At 49.9% G+C, this 18,562-nt stretch overlaps 1 protein-coding gene across 1 annotated transcript in view; it reads left to right on the top strand.

Moving 5' to 3' along the window:
- Positions 1-7,806: 7,806 nt before the first annotated feature.
- Positions 7,807-18,562, top strand: part of MLYCD (malonyl-CoA decarboxylase) — a 17,190-nt gene continuing 6,434 nt past the window's right edge. The window contains exons 1-3 of the mRNA XM_007452527.1: positions 7,807-8,360; positions 16,987-17,099; positions 17,988-18,144. Coding sequence (XP_007452589.1) covers positions 7,821-8,360; positions 16,987-17,099; positions 17,988-18,144 — 810 coding nt within the window. The 5' untranslated portion in view covers positions 7,807-7,820. The remainder of the gene's footprint in view (positions 8,361-16,986; positions 17,100-17,987; positions 18,145-18,562) is intronic.

Raw genomic sequence — 18,562 nt, 5'->3', positions numbered from 1 at the left:
CCCTCCTCCCTCCTCCCTCCCCACCTCTGGTAACCACCAATGTTATCTCTTTTTCTTTGAGTTTGTTTTTGACATAAAATTGACCTACAACACTGTGTTGGTTCCTGTAGCACAACGTAGCAACTCAATATTTGTCTACATTTTAAAATGATCACCATGGTAAGTCTAGTTACCATCTGTCTCCATACGAAGATATTGCATAACTTTTTTTTTTTTTTTTTTTTTTTTTTTTTTTTTTTGCGTTACGTGGGCCTCTCACTGCTGTGGCCTCTCCCGTTGCGGAGCACAGGCTCCGGACGCGCAGGCTCAGCGGCCATGGCTCACGGGCCCAGCTGCTCCGCGGCATGTGGGATCCTCCCGGACCAGGGCACGAACCCGTGTCCCCTGCATCGGCAGGCGGACTCTCAACCACTGTGCCACCAGGGAAGCCCTTGCATAACTTTTGACTGTATTCCCCACGCCGCACATTTCATACCTGTGATTCATTTATTTTGTAACTGGAAGTTTGTACCTCTTTCAGCCATTCTGAAGTGTGCAATTCGGTGCTTTTTAGTACATTCACAACGTTGTACAATCATCACCACTATCTAATCTCAGGACATTTTCATAAGCCGAAAAGAAACGCCACCCCCATTAGCTGTCACTCCCAATTCTCCCCTCCCCTCAGTGCCAGGCAACCATTAATTTACTTTCTGTCTCTATAGATTTGCCTATTCTGGACATTTCACATTAAATGGGATTATAAAGAAACGTGGTTTTTTGTATCTGGCTTCGTTCACTTGGTGTAACGTTTTCTGGGTTCGTCCATGTTGTAACATATATCCCTATTTCATTCCTTTTGATGGCTGTTAATGTTCCCTTGTATAGATAATGTGACATTTGTTTTATTCCATTCATCCATTCATGGACATTTGGGCTATTTCTGCTTTTTGACTTTCTGAATAATATCGCTGTGAACATTCCTGTACAAGTTTTTCTGTGAACGTGTGTGAACATATACCTAGGAGTGGAGTTGCTGGGCCATATGGTAACTCTATGTTTAACTTTTTGAGGTGCTACCAAAATAATTTCCACAATGGCAGCACCATTTTACATTCCCACCAGCAGTGTGTGTGAGTCCCAGTTTCTCAATATCCTCACCAACACTTATTTCACTATTATTGTTGTTGTTGTAATTACTGTTATTGCCATACCAGTGGATTTGAAGTGATATCTCACTGTGGCTTTGATTTGCATTTCCCTAATGACTATTGATGTTGACAATCTTTTCATATGCTTATTGGTTATTTGCATATCCTCTTAGGAGAAGTGTTTATTCAAATTCCTTTGCCCATTTTTAAAAGTGGGTTGTTTGTCTTTTTGTTACCAAGTCATAGGAATTCTTTATACATTCTGTATACCAGATCCTTATCAGCTATGTGACTTGCACACATCTCTCCCATTCTGTGGATTGCCTTTTCCCTTTCCTGACAATGTCCTTTGATGCATGAAAGTTTTAATTTTGATGAAGTCCACTGTATCTATTTTTCTTTTGTTGTTTATGCTTTCGGTGTCATATTTAAGAAACATTGCCTAATCTAACCTCCTGAAGATTTACACCTGTTCTCCCTTCTGAGAGTTTTATAGTTTCAGTTTTTACATTTAGGTCACTGACATTTTGAGTTAATTTTTGTGTGTGGTGTGAGGTAGACATCCAAATTCATTCTTCTGCATGTTGATATCCAGTTGTTCTGGCACCATTTGTTGAAAAGTCTATTCTTTCCCCCATTCAGTGGTCTTAGAACCCTTGTGAGAAATCAGTTGACCGTAGATGTATGGGTTTATTTCTGGAGTCCCAATTTTATCCCATTGATATGTATGTCTACCTTTTTGCCAGTACCACACAGTTTTGATTACTGTAATTTTCTAGTGAGTTTTGAAAGTAGGAAGTGTGAATCTTCCACGTTTCTTCTTCTTCTTAAAGAACAAAGAAGAATTTTTGGCTATTCAGGGCCCCTTGCATTTTCATTATGAATTTTAGGTTCAGCTTTTCCATTTCTGCAAACCGGAATTTTGATAGGGACTGCATTGAATCTGCACATTCATTTGGAGGGTTTTACCATCTTAACAATATTAATATTCCAACTCATGAACATGGGCTATCTTTCCATTTACTTAGACCTTCTTTAATTTGAGTGTTCTGTAGTTTTCGGCGTACATGTCCTAAATGTCCTTGGTTAAATTGATTCTTAAGTTTTTTTTCTTTTTGGTACTCTTGTAAATGGAATGGTTTTCTTAATTTCAGTTGGGGATTAGGACAGTGTTTTGAACCAAGGGCACAAGCAGGGAGAAGCAGAGACACCTGGAGGAAAACAAGGATGAACACAGAAAAAAGCAGATTCAAGAAATTATGTGAAAAGGGAGGAAGTTGGGAGAGAGACAGGCTGAGAACCATACTTGAAGCAAATACCTAAGCAAAGTGGACAGGGTCCCTGCAGCAAGGCAGGAGTATCCCAGGACAGATGAGAGCACATGGGGCAAGGAAAAGGACAAGCACCAAAGGAACCTGTGTGGACCAGGCGGACTGCTTGCACCAGCCGGAGATGAGTTTTCACCACTTCCTTAGAGAAGAGGAGCTAGTGTTCCTTCAGAAGGCTTTTTGTGTATTTCTGTCTCTGCAGAAGGAGCCAGAGTTCCCTGGAGCCCTGTAAGATCCGGCGTGCCCAACAAAGGCTGGCCCCTGCTACCTCTCGGTGTTTTTATACTGTAATGCTTGGACCAGAGGGTTCTACCTATAGGAATTCTGGCACCTAGTCAGCCAGGTACCGGCTCCCCTACCCTTGAACAAAAGATGCTTTGGATTTCCATCTGAGTGGAACAAAAGTCCCACGTATTCCTAATGCTTCCTGCAGTTTTGCTCCGTGGGAAACCTGGCTGGTGTGGGATATTCTCCCCCATAAATGTGGTGGTGGGGTGGGGAATAGGAGGAGGAGAAAATGGAAGGGAGATCAGAGCCTCACTTCCTAGAGGACGAAATCACCTCCCTCGATAACTGTAACTATTTGAAAATTGTTTCAAAGGAAAAATCTTTTTGTTATCCTGGCAATTGCTCAAGGAAATGGCTTTCCATCAGTCTCTCTCTCTGTCTCCGTCTCGGTCTCAGTCTCTGTCTCTGACTCTCTCTCTCCCTTTCCACCCTCTTTTCTCACACTCAGCTGCCTCTTCCCTCAATTATTGCAGAATTCCAGGAGGAAGCTGCACAGGAATCAGAGTGTCTCTGAGCCCAGGGTCAACATGGTGCTCCATTTTTGGATACATGCAAATATACACCCACCCCCAAATATTAATGACCATAATTTCGCTAAAATGTTACAGAGGCTTTACTACTTGCCATGTGCTCAACATGAATTGTTTCATTTAATCCTCACAAGCCTGCAATAGACAGTTACTCTCAACTACATCTGTTAGATGTGGAAACAGCCTTTAAAAGGTGACTAAACCTACTCAGGGTCACTGAACTGGAAAGCGGCAGGTCCAGGCTGCGTCCCCAGGACCTTCTGCTGACTTCGGAGCCCGTGGTTTTTATTAATACAGCTCCCTGTACTCGCCTCTGGGGATTGAGATGCTCCAACCAAGCCCCTCCCCCACCTTTATTTTGCTGTTTCTTCCTGGCCAAGGTGCTCCGGCAGAGGATTTTTGAGCCTGAGTCCTTGTTATCGCCAGAGATGGCTGTTCCACCCTCACCTCCATCTCCTTGCAGGGACCCTGCTGTTGTCCTGGGCTCCCTGCCTGATTCCTGGTCCTGCCGATTGAGAACCCAGGTCTGGTCAACCTTGTCATTGACCCATTCAGCAGATGGAGGATGTATCTGTGCACGTTGCTGGGCCAGTTTGTGATGCTGAGAGATAACTGCCAAGGCACCCCTCACCACCCCCCGCCACGGGCTGTACCAGGTGATGCTCCCACCAGTGGTGGAAGAGGATGCCTGCTTCCCCACAAGCTCGTGAACACAGGCTGTCACGCAGATTTTTGATCATTACAACACGGTAAATCAAAACTGATAGCTCACTGGAGTATTTTAATTTGCATTTTTCTTTATCACGAGTCAAGTTGAGCACCATTCATATATTTTTAAAATTTACTCTATTTATTTATTTTTGGCCGCGTCGTGTCTTCGTTGCTGCCCGCGGGCTTTCCCTAGTTGCGGCGAGCGGGGGCTACTCTTCGTTGCGGTGGGCGGGCTTCTCATTGCGGTGGCTTCTCTTGTTGCGGGGCACGGGCTCTAGGCGCATGGGCTTCAGTAGTTGTGGCTCGTGGGCTCAGTAGTTGTGGCTCGCGGGGTCTAGAGCGCAGGCTCAGTAGTTGTGGCACACGGGCTTAGTTGCTCCGCGGCATGTGGGATCTTCCTGGACCAGGGATCAAACCCGTGTCTCCTGTGTTGGCAGGCGGATTCTTCACCACTGAGCCACCGGGGAAGCCCACCTTAGCGATTTTTCAGAGCCATTTCTATTTCCTCTTCTATTTCCTCTCACCAGAACTCTCTGGTGAGATCTTTTCTCCATTTTTCTGCTGGGTTGACAGTCTTTTCCCACGGTGCTTTGTAGTTCTTTATATATTAGGGAGATTAGCCATTTCTATGTGATAATAGCTTGCAAATATTTCTCCAAGGTAGCGTTTGTCTTTTGCTTTTGTTTTTAAGTATAAAGAACTTTCAAAATTTATATACTGAAATTTACTTATCTTCTCTTTTATGTATTCTGGGTTTGTGTCATGCTTCAAAAGGTTTGTTGCACTCTGGGATTATTTCCTTCTAATACTTTTGTTTCATTTTGTGAAATTTTAAACCCTTAAGCCATCTGGAATTTCTCTTGTACAGTGTGAGGACACAACTCTGCTCTTTTACCCCCAGTGATGTGTGATGCTACCATGATGTGGGCCGCCACACCCAATACCCAAGCACCTCTGGGCTCTGCTGTTATTTTCATAAATGTTTGTGTATTCATTCAGTTTTAATTACTGGAGCTTCATAAATTTTAATATCTCTTAGGGCTGGCCCCCCTCTGCATTTTTCCCCCCTTATAAAATAATAGTTATCACTCCCTGTTGGTTCCCATCATCACTGGGATGGAACTTCGGAACAGATGGATGATTCCCGTATGGCCTCTGAGGAAGGAAAACCTTTCCAGAAACTTAACTCACGAGAGTGGGAAAAGCAAAAGCTTCGGCGCCGATAGACAATGGTCAAACCTGGACTTTGCTTCTCACTAACAGGATGACCTCGGTTTGTCACGTGACCCCATCAAGCCTCGGCTTCATCTGTAGTTGGGGGACAACTACCTGACAGTGTTGATGTGAGGACTGAAAGCAGTCAACCCTCAGCCATGTGGGAGGGAGTTGGTATTTATTAGATTCCTGTCTCTCCTGTGTTTTCCTCAACATTTCAGCATGAAAACAAACTCAATTCTGAATAACGCAGGAATCCTCATTTTAGCAGAGGCAGGATCCTGGAGTGGAAGGAGCACAGACTTTGGAGAGACAGCAGCCTGCGTCCAGATAGTCCTTCTGTGCTCCAGGCTGGGAGAGACCCAGGGAGCACTGCTGCGTTTACTAGTGGGAGCCCTTGGGCAAGTCCCTGTATCTCTCTGTGCCTCTGTTCCCACCTGTATAAAATGGGAATAATAGTGCTGGCTCCATAGGGTTACTGGGAAGCTTAAATGAGATACTGCAGCTAAGTGCTAAGAACAGGGGATGGCATTTAGGAAGTACTGAATGACTGGTGGTCCTATTAGTGTACAGACAGGCACATGAGGGGTTCGGCCAGGGCCTGCACACATCCTTCTCACGGCACAGGGGACATCAGAGGGACTTCAGTGGGACATCAGTTACTGACTGCTGTGTGACTAAAGAAGGGAATGGTTCACCGTCTTCTACCCACCCATCGCTAGGTGCCCTGTAGCTCCCGAAACACACAAGAAAGGCCCTGCCCCAGAGCCCACTTGCCCCGGGCCTACTGCCCACCATGTGTTCTCAGTGGTCTCTTTGATCCTCCCCTTCATCCTTTGTACCTAGATGAGGCTTCTCTTTCTCCAAGAGCACAGTGGGACCCTGGATGGCTTTTCCTCTGGACTCCACTGAATTTGGCATCAAGCCCTGCGAACTCCCCCCAGTCTCTCACTAACTGTGGCAGAAATCTCACTCCTGGAAGGAGGGACTGTCTGAAGCAGGGGTGTGTGTCAAGGCTGTAGATGGATGTGATCCCAGCCACCTCCCCACTCCCCGTCCTGTGTCCATCTTCCCAGTGTTTAAAAACTGATCCCCAAATCTAAACATCTGGGAGCCACCAGGCCACAGAGTAAGGGACGTGACGTGGGAAGAGACAGAACACGGGGCCGGAGAGGGGAGCAGGGGCCGTCCGTGCCAGGCTCTGCCTGTCAGGCTCAAAGTATTTGGTTGTTGAGCAAGTGAGTAACGTAGTTAGTTGGATAGTTTAGAAAGTTCACCCAGCGGCTGATGCAGAGAATGGATTGGAGCAATCAAGCCTGGAAGCAGAGAGGCTACTGGAAGTGGCCCTCTTAAGAAGTAACACGGGCTGCAGGAGCAGAGAGCCAGAGAGAAGAGATGAATGCAGGAGTCTTTTTAAAGCAGAACCGATAAAATTTAGATGTTGGGATGAAAGGCAGGGAAGAGGTTATAAAAAACGGTGCTTTGGGGCTTCCTTGGTGGCGCAGAGGTTGAGAGTCCGCCTGCCGATGCAGGGGACACGGGTTCGTGCCCCGGTCCGGGAAGATCCCACATGCCGCGGAGCGGCTGGGCCCGTGAGCCATGGCCGCTGAGCCTGCGCTTCCGGAGCCTGTGCTCCGCAATGGGAGAGGCCACAGCAGTGAGAGAGGCCTGCGTACCGCAAAAAAAAAAAAACGGTGCTTTTGAACTTGGGAGAATGGATAGGTGAGCTTCTCCCCACCTCCCCCCCTTCTGGTATCAGTTGAAATGTCACCTCCTCAGAGAGGCCTTCCCTGATGACCCCTCCACCCTGTTTATTTACCTTATAGTACTTAACACAATTTGTAGTTATGGTATCATCTGTCTCCCTCGTTAAACTGTAAACTCCCTGCAGCAGGTTCAGGTCTATCTGGTTCATTATTTTATCCCCGTGCCCCGCATAGGACCTGGCACATACCAGGCGGTTAATAAACACTCTGTTGAATGAACGAACGAATGAATGAGTGAATGAGGACCAAGGAAGGAGGGACAGGTTGGGGAACCAGCTGCTTGGGAGAGCTCGGTTTGCTGTATCGGTGAGAAAGTTCTCCAGCACGCAGCTGGAAGCCTAGCTCTGGGGGTCGTCTGGGTACGTGAGAGCGCCTAGGCAGGGGTCAAGACAAAGGCTGCCTTGCCAGAGAAGTACCATCACAAATACTTCGTAGGCACGCAGATTGCTCTGCTCCTCCCCAGACACACTGGATCAGAATCTGCGGAGTAGGGCCAGGAATCTGCGTGCGTAACAGGTTCCCTAGGTGACCGTGATGTTCCTTGCGGCTGGAGAGCTCGGCCCTAGAGGAGAGGGACTGAGGCGGTGACTTTGGGTGGCTAGATGACAGGGCACAGGCCTCCCCTGAAGTCGCCACCCGCGCCGTCGCTCGGCCCTCCGATTGGTCGCCGGCCGGGTTACCTTTGACCACACTTGGCCTCGCGCCGCACTCCGCCCCGCCCCCGTCGCTCCTCCCTCCGATTGGTCGCCGCCCCGCCCGTCCCCCGGGCTCGGGCAACCGGACTGGCGCGTGCCGGAAGCCGGAAGCGCGGCGGCGGCGTTGGCGTTCGCCAGGCAGCTGTATCCTTGCGCCATGCGAGTCCTTCGGCCGAGTGTGTCGGCTGGGCGCCTCCTCGTCCTCTGGCTGCGGCTCCCCCTGCGGCCGCCCGGACGCCGGCTGTCGAGCGGGCGGGCGACGGCGGCCGGCGCCCTGGAGCGGGCCATGGACGAGCTGCTGCACCGTGCGGTGCCCGCGATGCCGGCCTACGGGCTGCGCGAGAAGACGCCGGCGCCGGCGGAGAACCAGTGCGCGGACTTCGTGAGCTTCTACGGCGGCCTGGCTGAGGCGGCCGAGCGCGCCGAGCTGCTGGGCCGCCTGGCGCGGGGCTTCGGCGTGGACCACGGCCAAGTGGCCGAGCAGAGCGCCGCCGTGCTCCAGCTGCTCCAGCAGCCGCGGGAGGCGGCCGTGCTCCTGCAGGCAGAGGACCGGCTGCGCTACGCGCTGGTGCCGCGCTACCGCAGCCTCTTCCACCACATCAGCAAGCTGGACGGCGGCGTGCGCTTCCTGGTGCAGCTGCGGGCCGACCTGCTCGAGGCTCAGGCCCTCAAGCTGATGGAGGGACCGCACGTCCGGGTAAGGCCCCGCCCGGGCCGCCCCCGACCCCTGGCGGCTCTCCCCATGTCGTCCTCACCCGCCCCTCAAGCCCCAAGCACTCCACCTTCCCCTGCCTGGAGCCGCGCACACTTCGCCCCGAGTCAGAGCCCCCGAACCCTGTCCCCTTCCTTCCCACGCTTTCCCAGTCCTTGCCTCCCTCTAGGCTCACGTCGCCTCGTCTTTATAGAAACTCGGCCCTCGCGTACTTTCCAGGTGACTGTCACGCCTCGTTCCTGATGAGCGTGCTCCGTAAAATCTCTTTTTCATTCTTTTACCTGAGAGGTTTCGTCCATGTGGTACACTTGAATGCGGACCGAACCGAGCATCCGGTAACTTTCTGAAGACCTGGATGGGGTCAGTAAACGTTAGTCGCAGGACCCACTGTGTAAGCCCTTGTCCTAAAAGGTCTTGTGAAACGTACAAAGGTGACTAGAACTCGAGGTTGCCACCGCCTAGGGGTCTGGATGCCTTCTATTTTATCTCTGCCTTATAACTATGACCAGGGTATACCTTCCTGAGTTCAGCCCTAAAATAGGATTCTAAGTTGACTTCTTGAGGAAATCAGGCGTTTAGCACAGTTGAGCTCAGGTTAGATGTGAATAAATAGATTAAGATTTAAATAATGATGACTTGAAAGGTGGCTGATAGTTGGATATAGTCCTTTTATTACTATTGATGTTAAATATGGGGGGACCACTAACTTGTTCTTTTAGTAAACCAAAAATGCTGTAAATGTTCTGGCATTCAGAAGGTTAGTAGGTGCAGTTGGCTTTAAAAAGAATTGAACAGTTGAACGATTCTTTTAAGAACTCTTAACACTGGCGTAACGGTTTTTACGTTCATTGCCTCACCCTTGGGGAGGTGATAAGCGTGTCTCCACATGTCGACCTCTCATGTGAGGTCACGTGACTTGACCAGGTCCTCAGAGCAAATAAGTATGTCTCCGATCATCCACCCAAATCCACATTTCCCAGGTTCTTTGCTCTACACTTTATATCCTCATCATGTTATGTGAGTTATGGTGTTTATCAGAAACCTTCTTATCTTTCTTGGCTACGTAGCCCTAGACGCATAAAATTGTGTGTAGTTAGGATAGGGTTAATCTCAGGGTGATAATAGTAGCTATGATTTGATTGCTCATAATAGCTGGCTAATCTACAATGCTAAGTATTACCTACGGCCAGTGAGCCTTCCGCTATAAGAGTCACAGGCTGAGAACCTCAGTTGTTTATTGCATTGGCACCAAATCAGTCCTGGAATCCCAGTATGTTGAATTGGCCATGTTCCCAACTACATCCCCATCTGAATGGCTGAGACCTTGTGTTCCACACACTGTGTGCATACCCATCTTTTTCCTCCCAAGAGAGGCTTGGGTTTAGTGTGCAATCCAAGCAGACCTTTTGTTTTTTCCTCCTTGAAGCAGAGACAAGTGCTCCTGAAAGCCTTCTGAAACTTAATTCTCATTGCATAGGAGGCTTGAGAATTAGTTAGGATGTCTAATCCTAATCCTAGGATGCCTAATCCAAAGTAGGATGTCTTTTGGGTAGGTGACCTGTCCCCAAATGAAACTCTCCACCCATCCATTCAGCCATTCATCAGCTGTCTGTATGGTGCCAGGCATGCTCAGGCTCCAAGATCACTTGGTCCAGAAGCTTCCCTTCTAGTATGGGGAGGGTTGGGGGCGGGCACGGTATGTGTGAGTGCCTTTCACGCACTTGCTCATTTCATCCTCAGCAAGATGTGGTGACTGTTTGACAGATGAGGTGATTAAAGCTTGTCGAGGCCCATTGCAGCGCCCAGAGCACAGAGCTGTTAAGAGCGCTGTCTCTACACTCCACGGTGTGTTCTTCATCATGGCACACCAACTCTCTTAGTTGACAACCTAACTAGGTCGAAAATGGGCTTATTCTTTTAGATTTGCCTTTTTCTATAAAACTGAAGGGAAGGTAAAACAACCCAGTTGATGAATGGCTTTGTTTTATTTACTTTCACTGAGTCAGGAGTTTAATATTCTCTTAGTTGTGACTGTGTTTATCTTTCCAAGACTTTGTGTAAGCTTCCGTCTTATCAGCAACCTCAGCACCCACCTTTTTCCGAAACCTCAGGTCAGTCTCTGCTCTTGTGTTGAAAAATCATCAAACCTTCCGTGGCCAGGAGGATGGCATTCGGTGGCTTTCCTTTGGCATTTTTGCTGCCCACCAGCCATCCTGCGCATTCCCACTCCCCCAGCATTACTCGCTCCCCTCCACGGACCCTCCTCTCCAGCCAAGCTGGCTCCTGGATGGAACGTTCCTGAACCCGCGCCCCTGCGTGATTCCTGTTAGAAAAAGAGCCACCTGCACTCCCAGCTCGTTTGCTAGGCTTTTCCAGCCGCTCCAGCTCAGGGTGGCCTCACCCAGTTCTGGGCTTCATAGATACGTAATTGTACCACTCAGTTGGATTTGATACATTAACCACAGAATCTGTTGTTTGAAATGTATTTTTCCCCTGCAAGTGGATGATCAGCTCCTTGAAAACTGGGACCTTCGTCTTGCGTAGCAAAATGGTGAATGAAGCGTGAGATAGACTCCCGCGTGCCCTGCCATCTGGCGAAGTCGGCAGCTAACCACTCCCATTCGTCCTGAGGTCAGACTGCTCCATTCAGAGGCCTGAGCCTGGAACGGAACCTGGAGTCCAGGGAAGGTTTCCGTGCGGCCGAGAGGAGAGAGAGAGAGAGAGAGAGAGAGAGAGAACCTAGCAGACGTTGGGACCGCCCTTGTCCTGGGGGATTCCTGATTCTGTGAGACATAACCGATTCTGTGAGACATAACTGGACTCGTTTCCTTACTCTTCCCCACATATAAGAGAAGACTCTTGGTTATGAGGTTGAGAAGGGACATCATCAAAGCTCAAAGCTGTGACCTTAAGATTTGACTTGTGGGAGGGGAGCTGGCCCCAGGGAGATCCAGAGCTGCCAGCAACACCATGTCCTCAGACGTTCAGGGTTCCCTTGTTTTATAACCAAGGCCATCCACACACGTAAGGGAGAAACATCACCAACCGAAAGGCACAAAGTCACGTGGAATCAAGATATGTCTCAGGCAGAGGGTGAGTGACCCTAGACTGACCTTGGCCTCTGCGCATGGTCTGGACACGCTGGGTGCAGAAGCCTTTTCAGGTGGCTCCATCACACCTCTTGCGTTTCTCTACCTAGAAATCCTGCCCTTAGCCCGAGGGCCTCTAACCGTTAGTAGCTAAATGTGTTGTTCCCCTTCCCCTTTGCTCTTTGTGGCTACGTAAATGTTTTTTTATCCCTATCATTCAAAACATTCAGAGTTGATTTTTTTTTTGACCCGTAGAAATCGTCACTGGGATCTGATATTGTAATTAATCGCCAGAATCACTTAACGTGTGTGGTCCATCTTGATTCCATTTTTGTTTCATTCTGCATTTTGCAGCCAAGTTAAAGAGGTGGTTAAAAAGCTAGAGCTTTTCGCTTGTAGGAATCCAGTGTTGGAAACCACCAGCAGTTTGGCCCTCGAGCTTCAGCGCAGGAGCCACAGATCCCCAGGGGCCTAGGATGCCGCGGGACGCCCAGGAGGCAGGGAGTAGCAGACCTGAGCACCCCTTGCTGTGCACACGGCACCCCATCACACAGGTGTGCTTCTCCCCGGCCCTTGCTGACCTTGGAGCTGCCAGCTAATGTCAGGTGAACGAGAGCTGCTGTGGGCTCAGGCGTGGGCATTGCCCTGGAGTGGACTCAGTCCCCTGCTTCCCTCACAGCTTCTTGTTTGCTGAATCCTGTGAGCACAAAGGCATCCTTAGAATAACTGGCATGTGTGAGGCCCAAAGGGATGCTGACTGGGCATCTCATACGGAACAGTGGGTACAGCAGAAGACGCACCAGGTGGGGAAGGAAGGCCCCGGTTATGCTGGTTCGAAGCGTGATTTTAGGTGATCGTAGCCACGTCCCTTAACTGTCCTGGGCCAACCAGCTCTGCTGCTGAGGCGGTAGTGGTCAGTCTGCCCAAGGGCAGCCTGCTTCTCTTCTGAAAATACTGTGGCGCTTGGCTAAAAACACAGTTATGAATGAGGGCAGTTTGTCAAGATCTTGGTCTCTGAACGAGGGCTGTGATTATTGGAAATACGGGAAGAATCCAGAGGCTGACGCTTCTGTTTGAGTGGAGCCCAGCGTGCAGCCTGAGGCGGAAGGCCAGGCAGGGGTAGGTCTCTTTTCTTGGATATTTTAAATCGGGTGAGGTTTCTTTTCTTATTCTTAGTCCTTCCTGATAGGAAGTTCAGAGTCAAGCTATCAAGTCTGTTTGCTGGGAAGATGCAAGTGCTGTGTAGAAAGTTTTTACAACCCAGCAAACGTCAGATGGCTGCTGTGGTTTTCAAGATAGCAGATCAGCTGCAGAGAGGATGGACGTTGCTGCCCATCAGTTAAAAGGTCGTTAGAAGCCTAAGCGTCTTAGAGGCCAGCCTGGGACTTCCCGATTCATCCCAAGTCTCTACTGCGTTGGTCCGTCCCTCTGATGCCGCTTTGTAGCACTTCTTGATTATCATAAGTGAATTGATCTTAATGGATTTATCCCAAGAAAGGGATTTTAGTTGTTTTCATAATTAAGGAATTTGTAGAAAAGGGACTTGTCAATGTCCTTGAATTCTCTGATCGCAGGACCCCTGCCCCCTATCTCGAGTTTTAATCTTAGGAAATAGAACAATAAATCAGTCATCCAGTGTTGGGCCGGGGTGGGTAATACCAAATCCACAAAGCATCTTAATCACACCAGGAAAAGAAACGGTCCCTTTGCTTCCAAGATCAAATGTTCTTTTTGTTAAAAATGCTCTTCTCTTCTGTTGAAGTTCCAAGTGAGTTGAGAGGCTTATTATGATGCCTGGACACGTGGCCATAAGTCCGGGTTTGCGTGTTCCTTCCCGAGGCGGGGAATTGTGGGCTTTGGGCTCTGAGGTGTGAATCCAGTCCACGCGTCAGTTGCTCTCCTCAACGAGACGCCCTGTGAACTTGCGGTTGTGTGTCCAGCTCCTGAGCGGGGTACACGGTGTGCAGGCAGGCACGTGCTTCTTGTGTGTGCAGTTTACAGGCTTTTTGTTTTTCTGCAGAGGAGTTATTTCCAAAAGCCCTTTGGGGTTGAAGAGTTCAGTCTCTACAGATACAATCCCCAGTGAAGCCGAGGGGACTCCCATTCTAAGAGAGGGTCTGGGCACTGTCAGATATTTGTGGGCAGCAGAAGGGAGCTGGCATTTAGGAAACGATGGGCGATTTGAATGTAGAAATGACGGTGAGACCTGTGGGAATCTTAACAGAAGCCCAGGCGGAACATTGGAGAAGGGACCAAACTCGTATCAGGCAGGGTCCCCACGCCACCACTGCAGCGCCCAGCCGCACCACGGTTTGTTGTTAACCTTCTCTGGTGTCTTGTCCTGTTTTGAAGTTAACCTGGTGGTCCTCGTGGTTCTACTAAATTCTGCACTTAGCTAGACTAAGAGATGAACTCATTTGTAGATGGGAACGTTGTCCCAGCAGTCGTATTTTTGAGGCCTGGGTTGCTGATAAATGATTTCTCAATCACTGAGCATGACGCATACACAATTCCTCTCCCTCCTGCTGTCTGAGATCCGGTAGCCTTGCTGCCCTCGGCACCTAATTCCAGCCTGAGCAGCTGCGGTCCTGTTAGCACTGGGCGGTGGAGATATGTAACCTTTAACCTAGATTCCTGGATCTCGTGTCCAGTGTCCCACGTTATAGCTGTCAGTAGCCCAGAATAGAACGAGGGGACTTGCAGAAGAGGCGCTTCCGTCAGCCAGACCGTTCCTTTCGTAATCGATACTGAATGAAAGCCAAAGGCAGATTTTTCCAACTTGTTCCTATTGTGCGTCTCGTAGAGATGCCATAGAGTTCCATGTACATCCTACGTGGAACTCGGCTGGTCCGCTCCTAACCTTTCAGTGCAGAGGTTCCCAACCTGGGGAACCTGGTTGGGAACTGAGTTTCAAAGGGGTCCATGAACCCCAGGAAACTGTGTGCAGAGTTTTATTAATGTGTTTGCATTTTTCTGGGGAGAGTGTCCCCAGTTTTTAGCACATGTGCATGAGTGTATGAGGACCCCAGGAAGACTGAGGACCACTGTAGTCAGTGCAGGAAATACAGTTTTATAAGGAGCCGTTCTGTGTTGCCTGGTGAGCCGTCCCTTCTCCCTTCCTGCCACTTCCTGGTCACTGTTTCCAGTTTGTCTTCTCGTTTTCATTTGCCATCAATCTGTTAAATCATCTTCCACATGGAGGACCCCACTGATGGCTTTGAGAACCAGAGGACTAAATCAGAAATGACCTCTGCCCTTACAGAGCTGAGAGGCCAGTAAAGGAGACTAGACCATGGGATAAAGAGTTACGAGGGCCGGGCGCGGTGGCGCGCGCCTGTAGTCCCAGCTACTTGGGAGCCTGAGGCAGGAGGATCGCTTGAGCCCAGGAGTTCTGGGCGATAGTGCGCTATGCCGATCGGGCGTCCGCACTAAGTTTGGCATCAATATGGTGACCTCCCAGGAGCGGGGGACCACCAGGTTGCCTAAGGAGGGGTGAACCGGCCCAGGTCAAAACTCCCGTGCTGATCAGTAGTGGGATCGCGCCTGTGAATAGCCACTGCACTCCAGCCTGGGCAACATAGCGAGACCCCGTCTCAAAAAAAAAAAAAAAAAAAAAAAAGTTAAGAGGAATTACAGAGGTCATCTGGTCCAGTCGCCTGTCGACCTGGAAATCCTTTCTAAAACATCTCCACCGTGTTCTTGCCCACCCTGTGCTCGTCTCTTCCCGTGGGGAGGGCTGCTGTCTCCCAGGAGGACCTCTGTGGGCAGCCCTAGCTCCTCAGAAGCTCTTCTTTACATGGAGTCTGACTGTGCCTTCCCCCTGTTGGTCCTGGACTTGCTCCCTCTCCTTGCCCCCATGGGGCCTCTTGTGTGCCCTAGGCCTTCAGTGTTTAAAGATGGACCTCGCTTCATTCTGAAACCCTTTCTGAGCCACCCACCCCCATGCCTGCAACTTATCCTCAAGTGATAAGGTTCTGAGTCCTTTGACCTTTTACCAGAGATTAAAATGTGAAATGGCCCTATAACAGTTTTATAGCTTGTGTACAGTTTTACAGGTGTTATCCATCATGGTCTTTGTGATTCTTATACAGGGATTCATAAGGTCAGTTCTGTACCAGACATACTGAGATGTTTGCTGTTATTCAATAATAATAAGCAGTGTATCTGTTGGTTCATCTATAATGAACAGAGACTCAAAACAACAGTGGTTTGAATAAGAGAAGTTTGTCTTTCATGAAGAAGTCTGGAGGCAGGCAGCCCAGGGCTAATCCTGCTCTGCGGTGCCCTCAGTTGACCCAGACTTCTGTTCGTTGCTCTTCCCTGAAAACCTCATTCCCAAAGTTACCTCATGGCCCCAGATGGCTGCTGCAGCTCTAGCCATCACATCGCCTTCCGACCTGCAGTGGGAAGGACAAAGAAAAAGATGGAAGGACATCTCTTCCCTGCAGTGGGAAGGACAAAGCGAAAGAGCAGCCCTTTGCTGCTCCTGCCATCTTTCAAGGTTCCCAGAAGCTGCTGCAGGATACCTCTGCTTACATCTGAGTAGCCAGAACTCAGTCACATGATTAGCCCTAGCGGCAGTGCAAACTTTATTCTGAACAGTCACGTGCCCGGGTAAAAAGTGAAGCTTCTGTTGATTTGGGGAAAAGGGACGCAGCCATTGAGGAACAACAGCCTTGTCTCTTGCCCTGGACATCCCCTCCGCTCTGGCTGTCATGAAGCTTACCACTGTTACATGGTCAGCAGTCACCACAGACTAAACTGGGATGGTTCTGCCCCTGCATCGTGTCCTCTCCTTTCCTTACTCACCTCTTGTTCTATTCTTGCTTGAAAAGTTTCAGTGCGAAACTGTATCTCTGATGGTAAAGTTGACTCAGATCATTTTGGGAAGTGGAATAAATATAAGTAAGTGAAATTAGAATAATGTCATCAATTCTAAATGCATGGATTGCCCGACGCACTATTATTCTACGGCCCACTCAGGGAGGAAAAAATGCTGCCGATTAAACTGTGACCCGCCATCATTTGAACAAGGTGTCCTGACCACCAAGATGTGAAAATAGGGAAACACACACCTGAGAGCTGTCGAAATGTGGGGCGCGGGACCCAGTGCTCGTTCCTCTTGGGAAACAAGAAAGCGTGTTTTTGGTGAGCCAGAGAATGTTCCTGAGAGGGTGTTGGACTTTCCTGCACGAGACGCCGTTCAGCGTCAGCTTAACGCCACGTGTGCAGCTGTGTTCACGGCGGCGAATGCATCGGCACACTTTATTTGATTTGGGCGACTTAGCTCAGGTGGAACCCAGGTGTCTTACAGGTGGAAGGAGGGAGGGAGGGAGTAGAGCTGAGTTCAGTGTGTCGTGGCCGAGAGCAGGGCCCGGTGGAGCTGCCTCAGAGCAGCCTCATCCTGCCCGCTCGTCTTCTGTATCAGGTTTTCGTGTCGAATTCCCAGTGCTGGCATCGATGCGGGGACGGGGTGGACGTCTTTCCCTCAGAAGGCCAGCACTCCCCCCTCTCCATTTCAGGAAATGAACGGGGTGCTGAAAAGCATGTTCTCAGAATGGTTTTCTTCCGGGTTCCTGAACCTGGAGCGGGTCACCTGGCGTTCACCGTGCGAAATGCTGCAGAAAATCAGTGAGTAAGTATTTATGACGTTTCTGCTTTTCTTACGTTTCAGCGGAAAGCCAGTCTCCTTCCCGTGTACGTTTTGCTCCAAGCCTGATAAAACCCAAACGCAGGATCCACAAAGGTGGCTGTCCTAGCAGGTGATGCCAAGACCATGGAGGAGGAAGGGGCACAGGTGGAAGCCGGTCCTTGTGCCAGTGAACCTGCGCTTGGGGTCTCGGTCACGTCCTCATATTTAAAGCCCTCAGGCCCGCGTCTCCCCAACGACCCCATGATCAGAGCTGCCTGGGTTCACTGGACCCAAGCATTGGCATTAGTAACTCAAAAACCGTCTGTCTCAACCAGCTGTGAAAATGTCTCCCTTGGATAAAATCTCCAAATTCACAGTATGGTGCGTGATTCCCACCTTCCCCCGGACACAGTGAAATGCAGGCTGGCCGACAGTAGCATGCTGCCATGTCGCATGTTGAAACAAAACAGCGGTGGCCGAGGTCGCTGGACAAATGGAAGCAGCCAGGCGATGTGTGTCCTCAGGCAGCGCGGACTTCAAACTGCGGAGATTCAGAGGAAGCAAGAGACGTAGGATGTCTGGTGACAGGCCTCTGGTCAGGTCTCTGTGTTGAAATCTGCCACATACCTGCTCCCCCGGGGCCTGGCAAGCAAGTCTTAAGACCGGGGATGAGAGCGCAGTTTTGTGTGTAAAACGGTCACCAGTTGTGCTTCCTCTCAGTCAGCGCCGTTTCTCGCTGAGATGACCTTTGAATTTCCCGCAGAGGCCGCTGAAGCTGTATTTAAAGGATTGCTGTGACGTGAGTGAACAATACGAGTAAGAATCAGCCCCGCGGCTGTTTAACCTGTGATTTGTACTTTTGTCTTTGCCCTTTCATAACGTTGCCATCAGGGCTGAGGCTGTGCATCCCGTTAAAAGCTGGGCGGACATGAGACGGCGCGTGGGGCCCTACAGAAGGTGTTACTTCTTCTCTCACTGCTCGACCCCGGGGGAGCCCCTGATCATTTTGCACGTGGCCCTGACCAGTGAGATCGCCAGCAGCATCCAGGTACCTGTGCACAGTCGATTCAGGGTGGGGCAGACGGCCCAGGGTGCCTTACGTTTTCTGTTAACTTAGACTTTTCCCCTTTTTGAAAATGAATTGCTTTTCGGCCTTTGTGGATCTTTGCATTAGCTAGATACGGTCTCCAGATCTGCAGCCACAGAGTGGAGATGGGCAGCGTGTGGGCAGTGATGGGACAGGGCAAGCTTTTGCCAGGGTGTGTGGACCTTGGGTTGAAACGTGGTCCAGGCTGTTATGGATGAGGGGGGGTACAGGTGCAGGGGCACGGGGCTCAACTCTTCAGCATCTAAGTGCCTGTGGGTAGTTTCAAAAGGCAGCCAATTGAGAAATTGGAAAGTCGGCTGTGCTGCGTGCGTGACGCGGGCCCAGCGCTCTGCCCGGCGTGGTGGTTCCCCCCCCCCCC

This window comes from Lipotes vexillifer, unplaced genomic scaffold (assembly GCF_000442215.2).
Source record: "Lipotes vexillifer unplaced genomic scaffold, Lipotes_vexillifer_v1.1 scaffold443, whole genome shotgun sequence".
NCBI lineage: Eukaryota > Metazoa > Chordata > Mammalia > Artiodactyla > Lipotidae > Lipotes > Lipotes vexillifer.
The sequence above is the reverse complement of the archived record's forward strand: the minus strand, read 5'-3'. Positions and strand labels throughout refer to the sequence as shown.